Source organism: Leucoraja erinacea, chromosome 11 (assembly GCF_028641065.1).
Source record: "Leucoraja erinacea ecotype New England chromosome 11, Leri_hhj_1, whole genome shotgun sequence".
NCBI lineage: Eukaryota > Metazoa > Chordata > Chondrichthyes > Rajiformes > Rajidae > Leucoraja > Leucoraja erinaceus.
In genome coordinates, this window is record NC_073387.1 from 44540631 (window position 1) to 44557959 (window position 17329).

At 42.6% G+C, this 17329-nt stretch overlaps 1 protein-coding gene across 1 annotated transcript in view; it reads left to right on the forward strand.

Annotated features, from left to right (window-relative positions):
* The window catches only part of LOC129701736 (A disintegrin and metalloproteinase with thrombospondin motifs 2-like), a 213758-nt gene that overhangs the window by 37487 nt on the left and 158942 nt on the right, over window positions 1-17329 (forward strand). Inside the window, exon 3 of the mRNA XM_055643129.1 lies at window positions 16804-16963. Coding sequence (XP_055499104.1) covers window positions 16804-16963 — 160 coding nt within the window. The remainder of the gene's footprint in view (window positions 1-16803; window positions 16964-17329) is intronic.

Sequence of the window (17329 nt, forward strand, 5' to 3'; positions counted from 1 at the left end):
ATATTTCAAAGAAGTGCTGGTTCGTAGGTTAATTAGCTTCTGTAAATTGCCCCTAGTGTGTCGGATGCAAAAGTGGGATAACATAGAACTTTCATTTCACTGCACATCTCGTATGTGTATGTGACAAATAAACTTGACTTGACTTGACTTGACTTGAACTAGTGAACAGGGAGATTCTTGATTGGCATTGACTCAGTGGGCCAAAAAGGCCTGTATCCACACTGTATCTCTATAACTAAAACTTAAAACCTAAAATACTGAAAGAAAGAGCCAATGAACGGTACAAAATGTTACATATTATCCAACATGAGTTATGATACTTGACGCTCAACACACTTTGCAGAAAATCATTTTATTTCTGTCCTATGGGTGAGAATCTCTCACTTTTCTGCTGGACTGTCTTCTTTATTTGTTAGTTTGGTTAGTATTCATCAGATAACTTTTGTTTATATTTGATCGCTCTTATCTGCCCATTCATATACAGGTACTATATTTCCCCATAAAATAGGGAAACCTTGTTCATAAATCAGAATCGGTTTACTTTGATCATACTGTTTTAGATAAATCATTTGAATTAAATTTGTTAAAAGGACGTTGCCTGCACTGAGGGTTAATTATAAAGAGAGACTGGATGGGCTGAGACTGTTTTCCTTGGAATATAGAAACATAGAAACATAGAAAATAGGCGCAGGAGTAGGCCATTCGGCCCTTCGAGCCTACACCGCCATTCAATATGATCATGGCTGATCATCCAACTCAGTATCCTGTACCTGCCTTCTCTCCATACCCCCTGATCCCTTTAGCCACAAGGGTCACATCTAACTCCCTCTTAAATATAGCCAATGAACTGGCCTCAACTACCTTCTGTGGCAGAGAGTTCCAGAGATTCGCCACTCTCTGTGTGAAAAATGTTTTTCTCATCTCGGTCCTAAAGGATTTCCCCTTTATCCTTAAACTGTGACCCCTTGTCCTGGACTTCCCCAACATCGGGAACAATCTTCCTGCATCTAGCCTGTCCATCTCCTTAAGAATTTTGAAAGTTTCTATAAGATCCCCCCTCAATCTTCTAAATTCTAGTGAGTACAAGCCAAGTCTATTCAGCCTTTCTTCATATGAAAGTCCTGACATCCTAGGAATCAGTCTGGTGAACCTTCTCTGTACTCCCTCTATGGCAAGAATGTCTTTCCTCAGATTTGAGGACCAAAACTGTACACAATACTCCAGGTGTGGTCTCACCAATACCCTGTACAACTGCAGTAGAACCTCCCTGCTAGGAGGCTGAGGGTTGACCTTATTGAGATATATAAAATCATAATGGATATAGATAAGGTGAATGAATGGTCACAGTCTTTTCCCATGGTAGGGGTGTAAAACGAAAGGGCATGGATTTAAGATATGAGGGTAAAGACTTAAATGAGATCCAAGAGGTAGCTTTTTCACACAGGTGGGTATGTGGAAGGATCGACCTGAAGAAGTGGCCAAGCAGGCAATAGAAATGGAAGATCATTGAGTAAGGCAATAGACAATGGAGCATTATGGTTTGGAGTAGGGGGATAGAAGACTAAGAATTTGAATGATGCAAGGTTGTGGGATGCAGGCCTGATTGTGAGAGACATACTGGATTGTTTTCTGTTCTTAATTCATATATTAGTATATATTTATATGAAGGGTTAATGAGAAAGGCAGTATGCCATGGAGGATAAAGGGAAAGGGCATTGTGGGATGAAGCACCAAAGGATGTGACGACCATGGATGAGATATTGTGGGATGAAGGATTCGGGGGTGTGGCACTTTGTGTTGGAGGATTGAGTAAAGAGCCAATAGGACACAGATGCACAGGAATGTAGGCTTGAAGGATTGGTCTTTGCAGAGAACAAGGATCAGTGAGTAGTGAGGCAAGGGATGGGAATTGGGAGATGAAGAATCAATGGAGTCAAGAAAGTCAAGAGTGCTTAATCATCATACAAACTGAAATGGAACAATGAAGTTCTTACTTGCAATAGCACAACTGATTTGTAAACACAGTACTTAATAGATAACATAACAAACAAACAAAGACAAATGTCAGTGAATACTAAACTCAATGTAGTGCAAAATATAATAAAGCCCAAAGTCCCTAGTGCAACCATGACAGGTTGGAGTTTGCAGTGTTCAATAGCCTGATGGTTGTTGTGAAGAAGCTGTTTCTGAACGTGGGCATCACAGTTTTTGGACTCCTATACTTTCTTCCCGATGGCAGAAGTGAACCATGGCCAGATGGCATGGGTCTTGATGATGCTGGCCGTCTTTCTGAGGCTGTCCCTCCTATAGATCCCTTCAATGTTTGGGAGGTCAGGACCTGTGATGGATCGGGCTCTGTTGAAGCTCAAGGAAGTATTCATCGACAGACGAATCTCCTCAACCTTCTGATGGATAAATGCACATTGCAGCAGAGAAACATAGGAATATGGAAAATAAGTGCAGGAGGAGGACTCTCGAGCCAGCACTGCCCTTCATTGTGGTCATGGCTGATCATCCACACTCAGTAACCCGTGCCTGCCTTCTCCCCACATCCCTTGATTCCGCTAGTCCCTAGAGCTCTATCTAACTCTCTTTTAAGTGAAGAAAGTGAATGGCATGTTGGCCTTTATAACAAGAGGAATCGAATATAGGAGCAAAGAGGTCCTTCTGCAGTTGTACAGAGCCCTAGTGAGACCACACCTGGAATGTTGTGTGCAGTTTTGGTCTCCTAATTTGAGGAAGGACATTCTTGTTATTGAGGGAATGCAGCGTAGGTTTACAAGGTTAATTCCCGGGATGGCGGGACTGTCATATGCTGAGAGAATGGAGCAGCTGGGCTAGTACACACTGGAGTTTAGACGGATGAGAGGGGATCTAATTGAAACATATAAGATTGTTAAGGGCTTGGACACGCTAGAGGCAGGAAACATGTTCTCGATGTTGGGGGAGTCCAGAACCAGTTTAAGAATAAGGAGTAAGCCATTTAGATCGGAGACAAGGAAACACTTCTTCTCACAGAGAGTGGTGAGTGTGGAATTCTCTGCCTCGAAGGGCCAAATGGCCTACTCCTGCACCTATTGTCTTTGTATTGTATTGTATTCAAATTTATTGTCATTGTCTCAATTTGAGACAACAAAATGAATTTCCCTTACAGGCAGTATCATAAAAAATAAAAAAAACAAAAAAAAAAAATAAATAAAATAAAAAAAATCACCAAAAAAAATTAAATAAATAATAAATAAATAATAAAACATATTAAAAATAAAATTGAAATTGAATTAAAAACAAGCACAAAGACAGAAAGTCCACGACACAACATAACATAAATGGCACCAAGGTGAGGAAGGCACCATAGTCCAGCCAGCCTCCCCTCCGTGTTCATCCGTGGTCGGGGCCTCCCGAGCACCCGCAGTCGCCGCCCCGGGTGGCCTGATGTTCAGGCCCTCACGCCGGGCTGGTGGAACGCCGACGCCGAACCCCGACGGTGAGCATCCTCCTCCTCAGCGGCCCGGACCTCCTGATCAGCCGCCTCCCGCTGCCGGAGTCTGCAGCTCCTGAATCCGCAAGCCGAGCCGGGCAGAGTCACAGGACCCCGCGATGTCCATCAGCGCCGCCAGCGTTGGGAGCTCCGCAAACCGCAGCTCCATGATGTCGGTGCAGCAGGTCCAGCACTCCGGGCTCCAGACGGCGACCCCCGGTAAGGCATCGCCAGCCCCGCGATGTTTCAGCGCTGTCCCGCTGCTGCTGGAGCTCCGGTCGATCCCGGCAGGAAAGGCCGCGCCAATCCAGGTAGGTAGGCCGCTGTGGGGGGAGGGGGGGGGCGAGGACGCGACTCGAATAATAGTCGCGTCCTCACCAGGAAGCGGCTGAAGTACGGTATCCCCCGCACCGTGCCCTCTTCCCCCACATAAAAACACCAAAAAAAACCACAAAAAAAACACACTTTTACATAACTAAATAAACAAAAAAACAAAAAGATACCGGGCTGTAGGTGGAGGCTGCTGGCACCAGTGCCACCGGAAGTACAACACCTATTTTCTATTATCTAAATTCATCCCGTGAATTGGCCTCTACTGTCTCCTATGGCACAGAATTCCACAAATTCATAACTCTCTGGGTGAACAAGTTTTTTTCTCATCTCAGTATTAAATGGCCTCTCCTTTATTCTTAGACTGTTGCCTGGTTCTGCTCCCCCAACATTGGGAATATTTTTTCCTGCATCTAGCTTGTGCAGTCTTTTTATAATTTTATATGTTTCTATAAGATTTCCTCTCATCCTTCTAAATTCCAGTGATTACAAGCCCAGTCTTTCCAATCTTTCCTCATATGACATTCCCGCCATTCCAGGGATTAACTTTATGAACCTACGCTGAACTGCCTCAATAACGAGGATGTCCTTCCTCAAATTAGGAGACCAAAACTGCACACGATACTCCAGATGTGGTCTCAACAGGGCCCTGTACAACTGCAGAAGGACTAATACTCTAATACTCCTATACTCAAATCCGCTTGTTATGAAGGCCAACATGCTATTAGCTTTCTTCACTGCCTGCTGTACCTGCATGTTTACTTTCAGTGATTTGGTGTACAAGGACACCCAGGTCTCGTTGCACTTCCCTTTTTCCTAATCTGACACCATTGAGATAATAATCTGCCTCCTTGTTCTTGCCGCCAAAGTGGATAACCTCACATGTATCTACATTATACTGCATCTGCCGTGCATCTGCCCACTCACTCAACCTGTCCAAGTCATCCTGAAACCTCCTAGCATCCTCTTCGCAATTTACACTGCCACCCAGCGTTATGTCATCTGTAAATTTGCTAGTGTCACTTTTAATTCCATCATCTAAATCATTAATATATATTCTAAATAGTCTCAGTCCCAGCACAGAGCCTTGCGGCACTCCACTCACCACTGTCTGCCATTCTGACAGGGACATGTTTATTCCTACTCTTTGTTTCCTGTCTGCCAACTAATTCTCTATCCATGTCAATACACTACCCCCAATCCCATGTGCTCTAATTTTGCCCACTAATGTTCCGTGTGGGATCTTATCAAAGGTTTTCTGAAAGCCCAGATACACTACATCCACTGGCTCTCCTTCATCCATTTTACCTGTCACATTCTGAAAAGATTCCAGAAGATTAATCAAGCAGGATCTCCCCTTCATGAATTTGTTCTGACGAAGCATTCCTTTTACTGATATCCAAATGCGCCGTTATTACTTCTTTAATAATTGACTCCAGCATCTTCCCCATCACACGATGTCAGGCTAACTGGTCTGTAATTCCCCGTTTTCTCTCTCGCTCCTTTCCTGAAAAGTGGGATAACATTAGCTACTCTCCAATCCACAGAAACTGATCCTAAATCTAAAGAATATTGGAAAATGATCACCAATGCATCCACGATTTCTAGAGCCACATCCTTGAGTACCCTGGGATGCAGACCACCAGGCCCTGGGGATTTATCAGCCTTCAGTCCTATCAGTCTACCCAATATTCTCGCCTAATGCAATTTTTTCCCAGTTTCTCTCTCTCCTTAGATCCTCTGTCCTCTAGTACATCTGGAAGATTATTTGTGTCTTCCATAATGAAGACAGAACCAAAGTACCTGTTCAACTCCTCTACCATTTCCTTGTTCCCCGTAATAATTTCGCCTGTCTCTGCCTTCATGGGACCCACATTTGTGTTTACTAATCTTTTCCTCTTAACATACCTAAAAAGGCTTTTACTATCCTTCTTTATATTCTTGGCTAGCTTACCCTCGTACTTCATCTTTTCACTCCGGATGGCCCTTTATGTCACCTTCTGTTGTTCTTTGAATGTGAGAGGTGGAGTATTGTAGGATGGGGTATTAGGGGATGGTGGTTTGAGGAATAGGGTGATACAGCATGAAGGATTGAGGGTTGGAAGACCAAGGAAGAGATGGAAGGGATGGAGGTTGAGGTGGAGGGTGAAGGTATAGAGGAGACGAACATTTGAAAGATGGATCATTAAGGGATGGTGATCAAGGGATGGTTTGAGACATGGGGCAATAGTTTGGATGTGCCAAACACAGAATGAGGTGGGGAAGTGTCAAATGCGACGGTGGTGTTAGTCATGTGTTTGGGTGGGTCCTGGTTAATTTCCCTCCTGGGATAAATAAAGTTATATCGTATCGTATTGTAATTGGGTGTCTCGGCTGACTATGTGAGAAGAGCTTTATGGCAGTGATGGGGTGAAGTAAGGTCATGGGAACCAACGCAACAAAAATACTTAACGAAGATCACACTGTGAAATCACACATTGGACTTCATGGTAGCCAACAAGGCAAGGTCCCCATTAACGAAGGACGAGCAGCCCTAAATTCTCCAGTTAAGGCCGTTTTACATGTGAATCATGGATCATGATTATACAAATAAATAAATGTGAGTGCTTGCAGTTTGACATCATTGTCCATGCCTGGCGATCTCCACTCACTACGTGTATGAGTCTTGTGCACTGAGGATGAAGCTTTGGGATGGCGTGGTTAGTTGATCAGTTTTAGGTCAGATTTATTTGTGGATTCCACACATTCGTTTTGCCACTTTATAGAATTTCTGGCACAGCTCGTGTGCTTTCATGTTGTAGGTCTTTTAAAATATGAGCTCTAATGAGCAGCAGAGATCTATTTTTCCCTTCCCAGTATGTTATTTGCAGTCGTGGTCCAGTACTCTGCCTTTTTTATCATGACGTGTAATATTGCGGTTTGGCTGACTAGCACTTTAAAAACAAAATAATTGAAAACATCTTTTGCTGTAAATTCAGGAAGGTTGGTACTAAAAGTACGGGGCATCATTATGAAAACATCTTTTGCATTGTGATTTATGGGATGTTTATACGAATGCATGGGCTCTTTACACTACTGTGTCCATTACGACAGCAGAATTTGGCATCTTCTCTTGTTTCTCAGTCTTGTCCCTTTTGAGATTGCAGCCTGTCCAGCCTCACTTTATATTTTCAGATGTGATATTCATTGCCAAATAACATCACTGAGACAGGGACCAACTGTTGCTTTTTTTGCTACCCTTAATACAGTGAAAACTTAAAATTTCCCCCAAGACCACTACTATTTCCATGTATGTGCAAATGAATCTTTTCTCTCCGTCACCCCCCCCAACTCAAATCCTTTGTAGCATGTGATGTGGTTGAAAGCTGCTGCTTCATTTGAACCATATGTTTCATTTGGCATAACATCAGTCTTCACTCGTTTAGTTTATGGAATTTGTCTTCTATCCAAAACAAAATTAAACAAAACAGTATGGAGTTTTATAGCTGTTTGATTACAATTGTTTTACGACTGAATGTTGGATGCATAGGATTTTTTAGGTGCAGTTTTGTAGTTAGTTCTTTAATGTAAATACCATATTAAAGAACTATGATACATCAAATGTAATGCAGGAATTTAGAATAATTGTGGCAAGGAAGCATTAATCTAGCGTCTGCTGAACATGTGCTAGTAACATGATCTTAGCCCCGAGTTATACCTTAGGGAGTGGAAAATATGATTATTGTGTGTGGTTTGTACGCCGCTTAGTACAAAGAGTATCAGACGTTGAAGAGGGGTCCCCCAGTCTTTAACCAGATATTGCAATGCAATTAGTTCTGGCCATTCAAATAGACACAATAGCTGGCCTCAAGAACTATCCACAGTTCCACTGAAATATTTAAAAATGGAAGTGACATATTTTAGGCTGTGATCCAAGGATAATCTTATTACATTTGGTTATTGGCTGACTCTGGTAATCATATCATCACAGTAAATAACATAGCGCAATAACAATTCTTTCTCCTCACCAAAGAACAACTTGGTATCAACAGCTTTGGTACTTCAGTGTTAATATTACACAAATAAAGATATTCCTAGAAATCAGATTCTACCAGTGTTGACATGTTAACACTGGTAGAATCCGATTTCTAGGAATATCTTTCTTTGCATGTTCAAGCTGGGCAAATGATTGCCTTGCTAAAGGGGTAAATTGAACAGTGCACAAGCCCCAGGGTTGTCCAGTCCTCTGTTGGTTACTGATGGCTGGGATAAGTAGGATTGATAGGAGTCAGGGAGTGAGGTTTGTAGTTGGCAGTTGGCAGTTTGGGAATCAGGATGTATGGATGGTGCTTTGTGGATGAGGATAATAATCCAGAGCAGTTGGTGAACGATGATCAGGAGGATGTCAGTAGTCTTGAGGAAGGTGTCAGGAGATGAAGGGTGGTGTGCTCAGCTGTCTCAGATCAACATGCCAGTGGTTTGGAGGAAGGCACACAGATTTTAAAAACAAAAACATTCAAAGTGAAAACAGTGGCTTGGAATTAGAACAGTGATTGAAACGTTAGAGCAGCCTGCCAACACTGCCAGTAGATCAAAGTAAAGTAATACCATGGAGCTTCTCTTAACGTTGGACTGCCATTGGAGACCACAGAGAGTTCTCATCCTATTTGTTTTGCTTGCTTCTGGTGAAATATATTGGCAGGAAACAAGATTGTGAAAGATATAGGAATTTTGTGAAATAATCCCAGCTAAATAATAAGAAAGGCATTGCTCCAAAATGGATAAAATATGGATAATCCTTTCAAAAGTCCTCTTCAATTTATTAGATAGAGCTGTAACTCTGGACGAATGGTGCCGTGGAAGAGGGGGACCTACAAATTGGCAATTTAACATAGAATTTAACATCATTCATCAGACCAGTGCAATGTCCTCCTTTATTATCCCTTGAGAAAATGAATTATTTCCAAGGGCAGCAGGATTGCACAACATTTAAGCATGCTGTTTTACTGTTCACCGAGGCAAGAAACAAGGTTAGAACTACCAGTAAGACATCCTTTATTGAAAGCAGTCAAAACTCAACTGCTGGGTGGCTGGTACATCAAAAGTTATATCACATGATACACGCATTGCATTCCCTTCAGAAACAATGCATATGCAAACCATCATCTACATATATAACTATACATAAATGTACTAATTGCTATAGTATTCTTGACCAAGAATTTTAGAAGATAACCTTAATATACTTAACATCTCCACATTTTACGTTTCCAATGTTGAACATTTCCATAAATCACTCCAAATAAGCCGAGCATAACTATTTTCACAAACCATACTGTAATTATTACAGCATGACCTCATGATTTTATTATACAAAACCAACTGTACCACTAAACGTAACATGCATAATCACTAAATGCAATAAACCTATTTTATTAACTTTTCATGGCTCTTCAGCTTTCTGTATCTTACATCTTGATTTTAAACATTGACCTTTAAACATTAAACTCTGTCTTGCTATTCCCTGTGTAGAGTTTGTTGGGTTACTGTAGGCCTTCCAGGACTGATGGGCATTGCAGAGATTGGCATGGATCCTGGATCAGAATGATGACATTTTAATTTAACTCTTTGGATGATTTATTAAATAAAAAAACCCCCAACAAAAACACATAGATAAAATGGAGGTTTGTGGCTAAAGGACAAAAGCTAAAATGGAATCTTCGGAATGCTAGAATCAAAGTGTAATTCATGCTACCTCACAACATCTAGGTCAATATAAACTCAATTCAGCCCTTTCAGTAACGCCATAAATGTTAGGAGCTTTGTCGTCATTAAATTGCTTTCCCAAGACTCATACAATATAATCACTGCAACCAACCTAATTGAAAGGACCAAACAGTAACATTTTGGATGAATTTCTTACTTTCCATCTGTTTGTGATTTGCTGCAATGTCACGGCTTTCTCCCTGACATCCCAATGAACTGGTTGCAATGTACTGTCCATACAGAGTGTGAGATCTTCATTCAAGCCGCTTGCTGTCAAGGACTTTAAATGCTTTAATTACTCTGGGAATGCTGCACTGTGTAGAGATGATTTAGAGATGTAGCATGGAAACAGGGCATTGGGCCCAACGAGTCGATGCCAACCATCGATGATGACCAGTTCACACTAGTTCTGCAGTATGTTATCTCACTTTGTCATCCACTTCCTACTCACTTGGGGAAATCTACAGAGGTGAATTACCCTACAAACCCACACAGCTTTGAGATAGAAACATAGACATAGAAACATAGAAAATAGGTGCAGGAGTAGGCCATTCGACCCTTCGAGCCTTCTCTCCATCCCTTTAGCCACAAGAGCCACATCTAACTCCCTCTTAAATATAGCCAATGAACTGGCCTCAACTACCTTCTGTGGCAGAGAGTTCCAGAGATTCACCACTCTCTGCGTGAAAAATGTTTTTCTCATCTCGGTCTTAAAGGATTTCCCCTCTATCCTTAAGCTGTGACCCCTTGTCCTGGACTTCCCCAACATCGGGAACAATCTTCCTGCATCTATCCTGTCCAATCCCTTAGGAATTTTGTAAGTTTCTATAAGATCCCCCCTCAATCTCCTAAATTCTAGCGAGTACAATCCGAGTCTATCCAGTCTTTCTTCATAAGAAAGTCCTGACACCCAAGATGTGGGAGGACACCAGAGCACCCAGAGCAAACCCAACGCAGTCACAGGGAGAATGTGCAAACTCAACAAAGACAGCACCTGAGGTCAGGATTGAACTCGGGTCCCAGGAGCTGTGAGGTAGTAGCTCCACGGGCTGTGCCACTGGACCACCCTAGTGGTTCATATGCTGCTGCCCAAAAAATACCGAACAAGCTGTTGAAAATAGGCTACCCTCCACTTTGGGCCATATCACTATGATCTACCTTTGGCTGGCTTGATGCTTGCTCCTCAGATTTGCCTTTCTGCCTCTGCATTGGGCAACCTCTGCAATAATTAACAATCATTGTAACACACCATTTGTTTTGCACGTTGCTCTGTAGTAAAAACAAACATGTGTGCAGCTCTTGCTGGTGGATGCCTGAGCAAGTAATACTACATATCCATGCCTTTCAAAATTCATCATTCATGTTACCGACTTTCAGCACAGCACCACCTGTGAGATTAATAAAATTTCCGATCTAATTTCACTGCTGCGCTTGGTATTCAAACTTTTTCAACCTTTTTGGCACACTGCTATTGCCTGCATTAGCTCAATTATGGCTTGCTTCCTATCAGGAAGTTTAATATTTAGTTAGACACAGAAAGCTGGAATAACTCAATGGGACAAGCAGATAATTAGCTCACCATTTTGATCACCCATCACACCCTCATCTAACTCTATCTGCAGTGATGCCATTGAATTGCTGTACATGCCTGAGCACTACTCATGGCCTTATGGAGGGAGCTGCCTATTTTCTCCATCTGAGTTATATTTTGTTTCGTTTTCTCAGGGAAGGGAACATTAATCATTGACTGCTCCCTCACTATAACCCATCTCTTTGTGCTGCGCAGGGTGGCTCTGTTCTGGCTGTTGGACCTTCCTTAGTTCGTTTGAAGGTACATTTGACGTGGTCGATTTGGGTGAGGCAAGTGCATCCCAAAGCATGAGTGGGTTCTGGATCTCCTCAGTACCCTCTGTTACAGGAGTCCCTTAATCCAATAACTCAGTGCAGGCAATAGCCATTGTAGTCGGTGCACTCTTATGGCCCATACCCATGATAAATAAGTGGATCCATTTGTCTCCACTCTCAACACACATTTTATTTCCTCCACAACTTGTAGAATCTGTCCTCCAAATATAATATTTTATATTATAGATCACAAGGGGAGAGAGTTGAATCATCCATCCTGCCCTTAAGTGAAACCTTGGAGGATGCATTTGCTGCAGTACAAGCAAATTACTTCCAGCCTAAAAATGAAACAGCGCAATGTTACTGGACATATGTATGAAGTTGGAGCAGGGACAACCCTTTGATTTATTTAAAAAAAATCTAAGAGTTTCTCCCAGCTGCTTTAATCTGGTCTTGCTGGGCATGGATAGCACATGATTTGTTAGTTTTAACTGCACCTTGAAGGTTGAATGCAAGCAATCACTTCCCGTGCATCTCACTGATTAAAAACTCACACAACAGGGAATCTGGAAGTGCAGGAGTGAGATGGCCAATAAAAGGGAAAGGTTCTCTATAATCATAAACGCATCAAAGAATTGCCCAAACGAAGGGGAGACAGAGCAAACCTACATTAGGCTGATGCCAGACGTAACAGAAGGCAAGGTTGACTCAATTCACAGCAGATGCCAGATCATATGAAGTAATGATGGGAGAAGGCATGGCACATCAAGGGCAATGGCACACCATTGTAGAAAGACCACAAAGGAGGCTTGCTTGACAGAAGCAGAAACAGAGATACACACTATTTACCCTGCAGATAGCGAGCAACCTGGCAACAGGCCTAGGAAAATTACAATCAACTATTGGTCTCTCAGTTAATGCGCTTGTTAGTCTAAAATACTGGCTGCTTTCCACTATCTTGGAGAAAGAGAAATACAGAGACAGTTTCTTTTACAGAGGCAAACTGCTTCTTTACTAAATATTGTGTGTGCACAGTCAATCAAATGTATTTTGTCATCCATATTTCTGACTTGCTTTAGGAGTCTTTGTTTTTTTTTTACCAACTTACCAAACGTGCCAGCTGATAATGACATGGTGCATCTGGAACTTGAAGTAACCGATCCAAGTGACTGACTTAAGATTGAACTGTAACATTGAAAAATTGTGAAATAACAACGGAAAGACAGGATTAAGAATAAATCAGTGTGGGTGAATTCAATGTTGTTGAGGTCAGAAAGGATAATAAATGGAAGGATTAACAGAGAAAAAAAAAGACAAAATGAAAACTTTTAAGAAAGGAATATGTTAAAATTCCTGTCTGAAGAGTCAGAAGAAGTGTCCCGACTCGAAACATCACCAATCTTATTTCTCCAGAGATGCTGCTTGACCCGTTATGTTACCCGAGCACTTTGTGTCTATCTTTGGTGTAAACCAGCATCTGCAGTTCTTTGTCTCTACATGTTAAAATTATTGTTCTTCTAAAGTTACTAACAATTAGTAACGGAGGCGAAATGGCGGCGCGACTCGCCCGTTGCAGCGCCCCCTACAGCCTGTCTGTCTTTTTTTTATTTTTTGTCTAGTTAAATGTAGTGTTGGTGTTTTTTTAATACTGGTTTTAAATGTGTATATGTGGGGGGGGAGGGGGGGGGGGGACTGTTTAAAATCTCTTCCCTGTCCGGGAGACCCGACCTTTTCCCTGTCGGGTATCCGTTGTCGTTGGGGCCTAGCACCGTGGAGCGGCCTCTAACCTGAACGACCCGGGGGCTCGGGAGACTGCGGAGCTGCGGACTACTCACCATCGTGGGGCTGGCCGGCCTCGGAGCATGGGGAGCGGTGGTGACTCGCTGCTGCGACTCGACTCCTGGGGCTCGGAGGCTCCAGCAACGCAGCCGCAGGTCCGGTGAACTGGGACATCGGGAGCTCGCGGGTCCGGGGGGAGAGACCGCTTCCCGGAGCTCCCGCAACGCGACTTCTCCAGCCCGTGTCGCGGGGTTGGAACGACCCGGAGCGGGGACGTACATCGCCCGGCACGGCTTCATGGCCGTGGGACATTCCAGCGCCCGCCGAGGGCTCCAACATTGTGACTTTTGGAGCGGAGCCGTAAATCGCCCGGCACGGCCTAAAATGGCCGTGAGACTTATCATCGCCCGCCTGGGGCTTGGACATTGGGAGAGAAATGGAGAACGGGGGAGAGAAAAGACTTTGCCTTCCATCACAGTGGGTTCACTGTGATGGATGTTTGTGTGAATTAAATTGTGTGTATGTCTGTAGGAAATTGTCTTTGTTTGTATGGCTGTGGAAACGGAATTTCGTTTGAGCCTCACTGAGGCTCAAATGACAATAAATGGTATTGTATTGTAATTAATACTAGAACTATTAGGACTTTGCATTACAATAATTAACTTCTCATGCGAGTGTAACAGATGAACAATATTTAACAAGTATCTCACAAAAGATACTTCCACTTAAAAAACATTTTGTGGTGAATAGAGTTTGCACCCACAGAAACCTCACACCATTCAGTGTATGGTAGATAACAAAGTTGCATTCTGGCTCATGGCAGAATAGTGGAACACAGACATCAACGTTTGGCTATTGTCATTCAGTTGTCCATTTGTCTTGTATCTGCAGCTACTCACCTTTTTGTTATTTTGATGGTAAAATTATTTGTACTTGACATCCATTATGTTTCAAGGCAAAGAGATTACTGGATGGAGTATCAAGAAAGCGTCTGGTTTGTTCTAAATTTGGATACAATCTCATCATGATACCAGTGAACAATAGATCTCCATTGTACATCCCAATGGGGTCTTTGTAAAATTTACTGGTATGAACCCTGAGCCAGCCTATACTGTAGATAGTTCCTGGAGATGACAGGTAGGCCAGCAAATGGCTGCACACGGTGAATGAGTGGGAGGCAATTATCAATTGACAGTAATGTATTTGATAACTATTTAGCCAGGTGAAGATGGGGACCAGGTTTTCTCTGCATATTTTATGATGTTGTAGTACAGAATGTGGCAACCTATTTGCAGTATTGGTAATACCACATTTAACATTAATCATATGTTAAAACTGCAGACATGCACAGATATCTATACATAACTTAAACTCTGATCTTGTGCTCTTCCGGATCTGTGTGGTTTTTCTATTTGCGCAAAAATGGTAGGCGATAGCGCTACGTTTTTTGCCACCTTACTCACCATTCCCCTGTTGTTCCGATCAATGGTATATTTTAAAAGTTATTAAGGTTTAAAGATCTTAAAACCCCGCATGCGCAGATTGGTCTCCTCTCCTGTCAGTCAACGCTGCGCAGATTGATCTCCTCTCCTGTCAGTCAATGCCGCACAGATTGGTCTCCTCTCCTGTCAGTCAATGCCCCGGCCGGGCCGGGATGGCGACGCTTTACTCACAAACTCCTCTCTCCCCTCCACATAGTAACTTGTCCACCGTCTCCCTCACCACTGGCGGCAATCGCAAGCGGTTCAGTGGAGGCCCTGGTCCCGTCTCACTCCCCTCACTCACCCCTCTCCCTGCCTGCCCTCTGCGGCAATGGCGGTCCCGCCTACCCGTCCCAATGGGTGAATGGCTGCAACTGTGCGTCTCCTCCGCTGCCGCCACGGTAACTCACCCTCACGGCCCTCTCGGAGGAGATCTTCTCCACCAGCTCATCGAAACTCGCGGTGCCCACTGTGATGCACACCAACTCCACCCCCCCGCCGGCCCGGCAGCGGCAGCGAGCAGGCAGGTAGGTGGGCGGGTGGGCAGGGCGGGGACGGGACGAGCGGCAACAGCGGGCGGAGTTTGAGTAACACACACACAAACACATGATGCAAACTGGTCCAATTGTCAAGTCAACGGGATCTAAACCACAGCTAACAATGAATGACCTGTGGAGGAAGGAACTGCTGATGTTGTTTTTTATGGAGGGTGGGAGGGAGTGACTGAGGGTAGGGGAAAGGAGAGGGAGGGAGAGGTGAGGGAGGGTTGGGAGAGGGGAAATAAGAGGGAGGGTGAAGAGGAGGGGGAGGGAGTGCTGGGGGATAAGGGGAAATGAGCCATGCCTGCGTAGTTGGGGGCTATGAGTGAGTGGTGTAATATTGCGTTGGGGGAACGGGTGAGTGGTGGAATATTGCTTTGGGTCTAGTAATTAATATTAATACAGAACAGAAAACCACAATAATCTTCAAGACTTGTCATTCAAGGCTATTCTCTCTTTCATTGATCATATATATATATATAAATATGTATATGAATCAAAGATTTCTTTATTGTCATTTGTAGCAGGCACATTGCTTCCATACAGCTCAGCAAGACTATCCCCGTATATAAGCTCAATCATCCTGGTTAGTACAGAATGTTAGTTAGGTTAGTTAGTACAATATAGTCATTATAAATTATCAGGGGCTAGTAATAGAGCAGTTGCAATTTAATTTAGTTGAATGATTGAATCAAATGAAACATGCTTTGGAACTTGGTTAAGATAAAACATTGTTGTGCAAGGGCCTCACTCAATATGGTCTGGTACCGTACCCATTGCACTCCCATTCAGCGTATCTTGTAAAATTTCTGGCCCGTGTTTAAAAATTAATAGCTCTTTGAAAATTAGGTTTATCAGTTATCACTATAAAAAATGTAATTTCTTTCAATTGTTTTTTTTTTTATCACAATGTAATTTATTTATATGCAGCTTTTGCCATGTAAAATTCACATTCCATTGATTTTTCTGTGAAAGTTTCTTGTCAGAGATGAGGCCAATTACATTTTAGCTTCTATGGTGAAACAAGATGAATTTGTTAGAACGTGGTACCCAATTGGTAACTAAAGTCCTGAAAACAGATGTAATGAAAAGGAATGAAACTTCTTCTACACCTTGAATCTATCTTCATCCGGCTCCTTTTTGGACAGATATGATTTCATTTATTTATAGATATTGTTTATGACACTTTATAAATATTTTTGTTTTGTTTTTTGTATGCTGTTTCACACTTGCTTTTTATTCTTTTATTCTGTTCGAAATAAATAATAAAAATAAAAATAAATAAAATAAATATGGCCTTGACCGTAGGTCTCCTCAACAATATATTTGATGCCTTTGAGTTGTCGAAGCTTTCCATCAACTTTTCCATGCTTTACGGGATGGCATCTATAATGAAATAAGTGATTTTGCTTTTATGTTACTTTCAATGTCAGTCAAAAAGAAAGGCAGCTGTATTATTTCCCATAAAGTATTTAACTTAAGCTATTCAAAACTGACAGAAATCCTGTGGGCATATCTGTGTATGAATACTTAGCAGGGGTAGTGGATCGGGATGAGCATTTTACTGACAATTAAGAGGATGTAACCTTTGGTCCTATCACTTCAGGCTGGCATGATTCGTACAGACAAAGATGAATTCTTCATTGAACCACTGGAGAGAAACAAAGTGGAGGAAGAAGGAGAAAATGGGAGAGTTCACGTGGTGTATCGGAGCTCAGCTACCAAAAAAACACTTCCTCCGTCAATCAGTGATGTCCATTTAAAAGGTCAGTAAATGTAAGATTCATTTTCTGAAAGACTCATATGATCATAAGATCATAAGTGATAGGAGCAGAATTAGGCCGTTCGGCCCATCAGGTCTACTCTACCATTTAATCATGGCTATCTCTCCTAACCCCATTCTCCTGCCTTCTCCCCATAACCTCTGACACCCATACTAATCAAGAATCTGTCTATCTTTGCCTTAAATATATCCACTGACTTGGCCACTACAGCCTTCTGTGGAAAAGAATTCCACAAATTCACCATCCTCTGACTAAATAAATTTCTCCTCATCTCCTTCCAAAAAGAACGTCTGAGGCTATGACCTCAGACTCTCCCACTAGCAGAAACATCCTCTCCACGTCTACTCT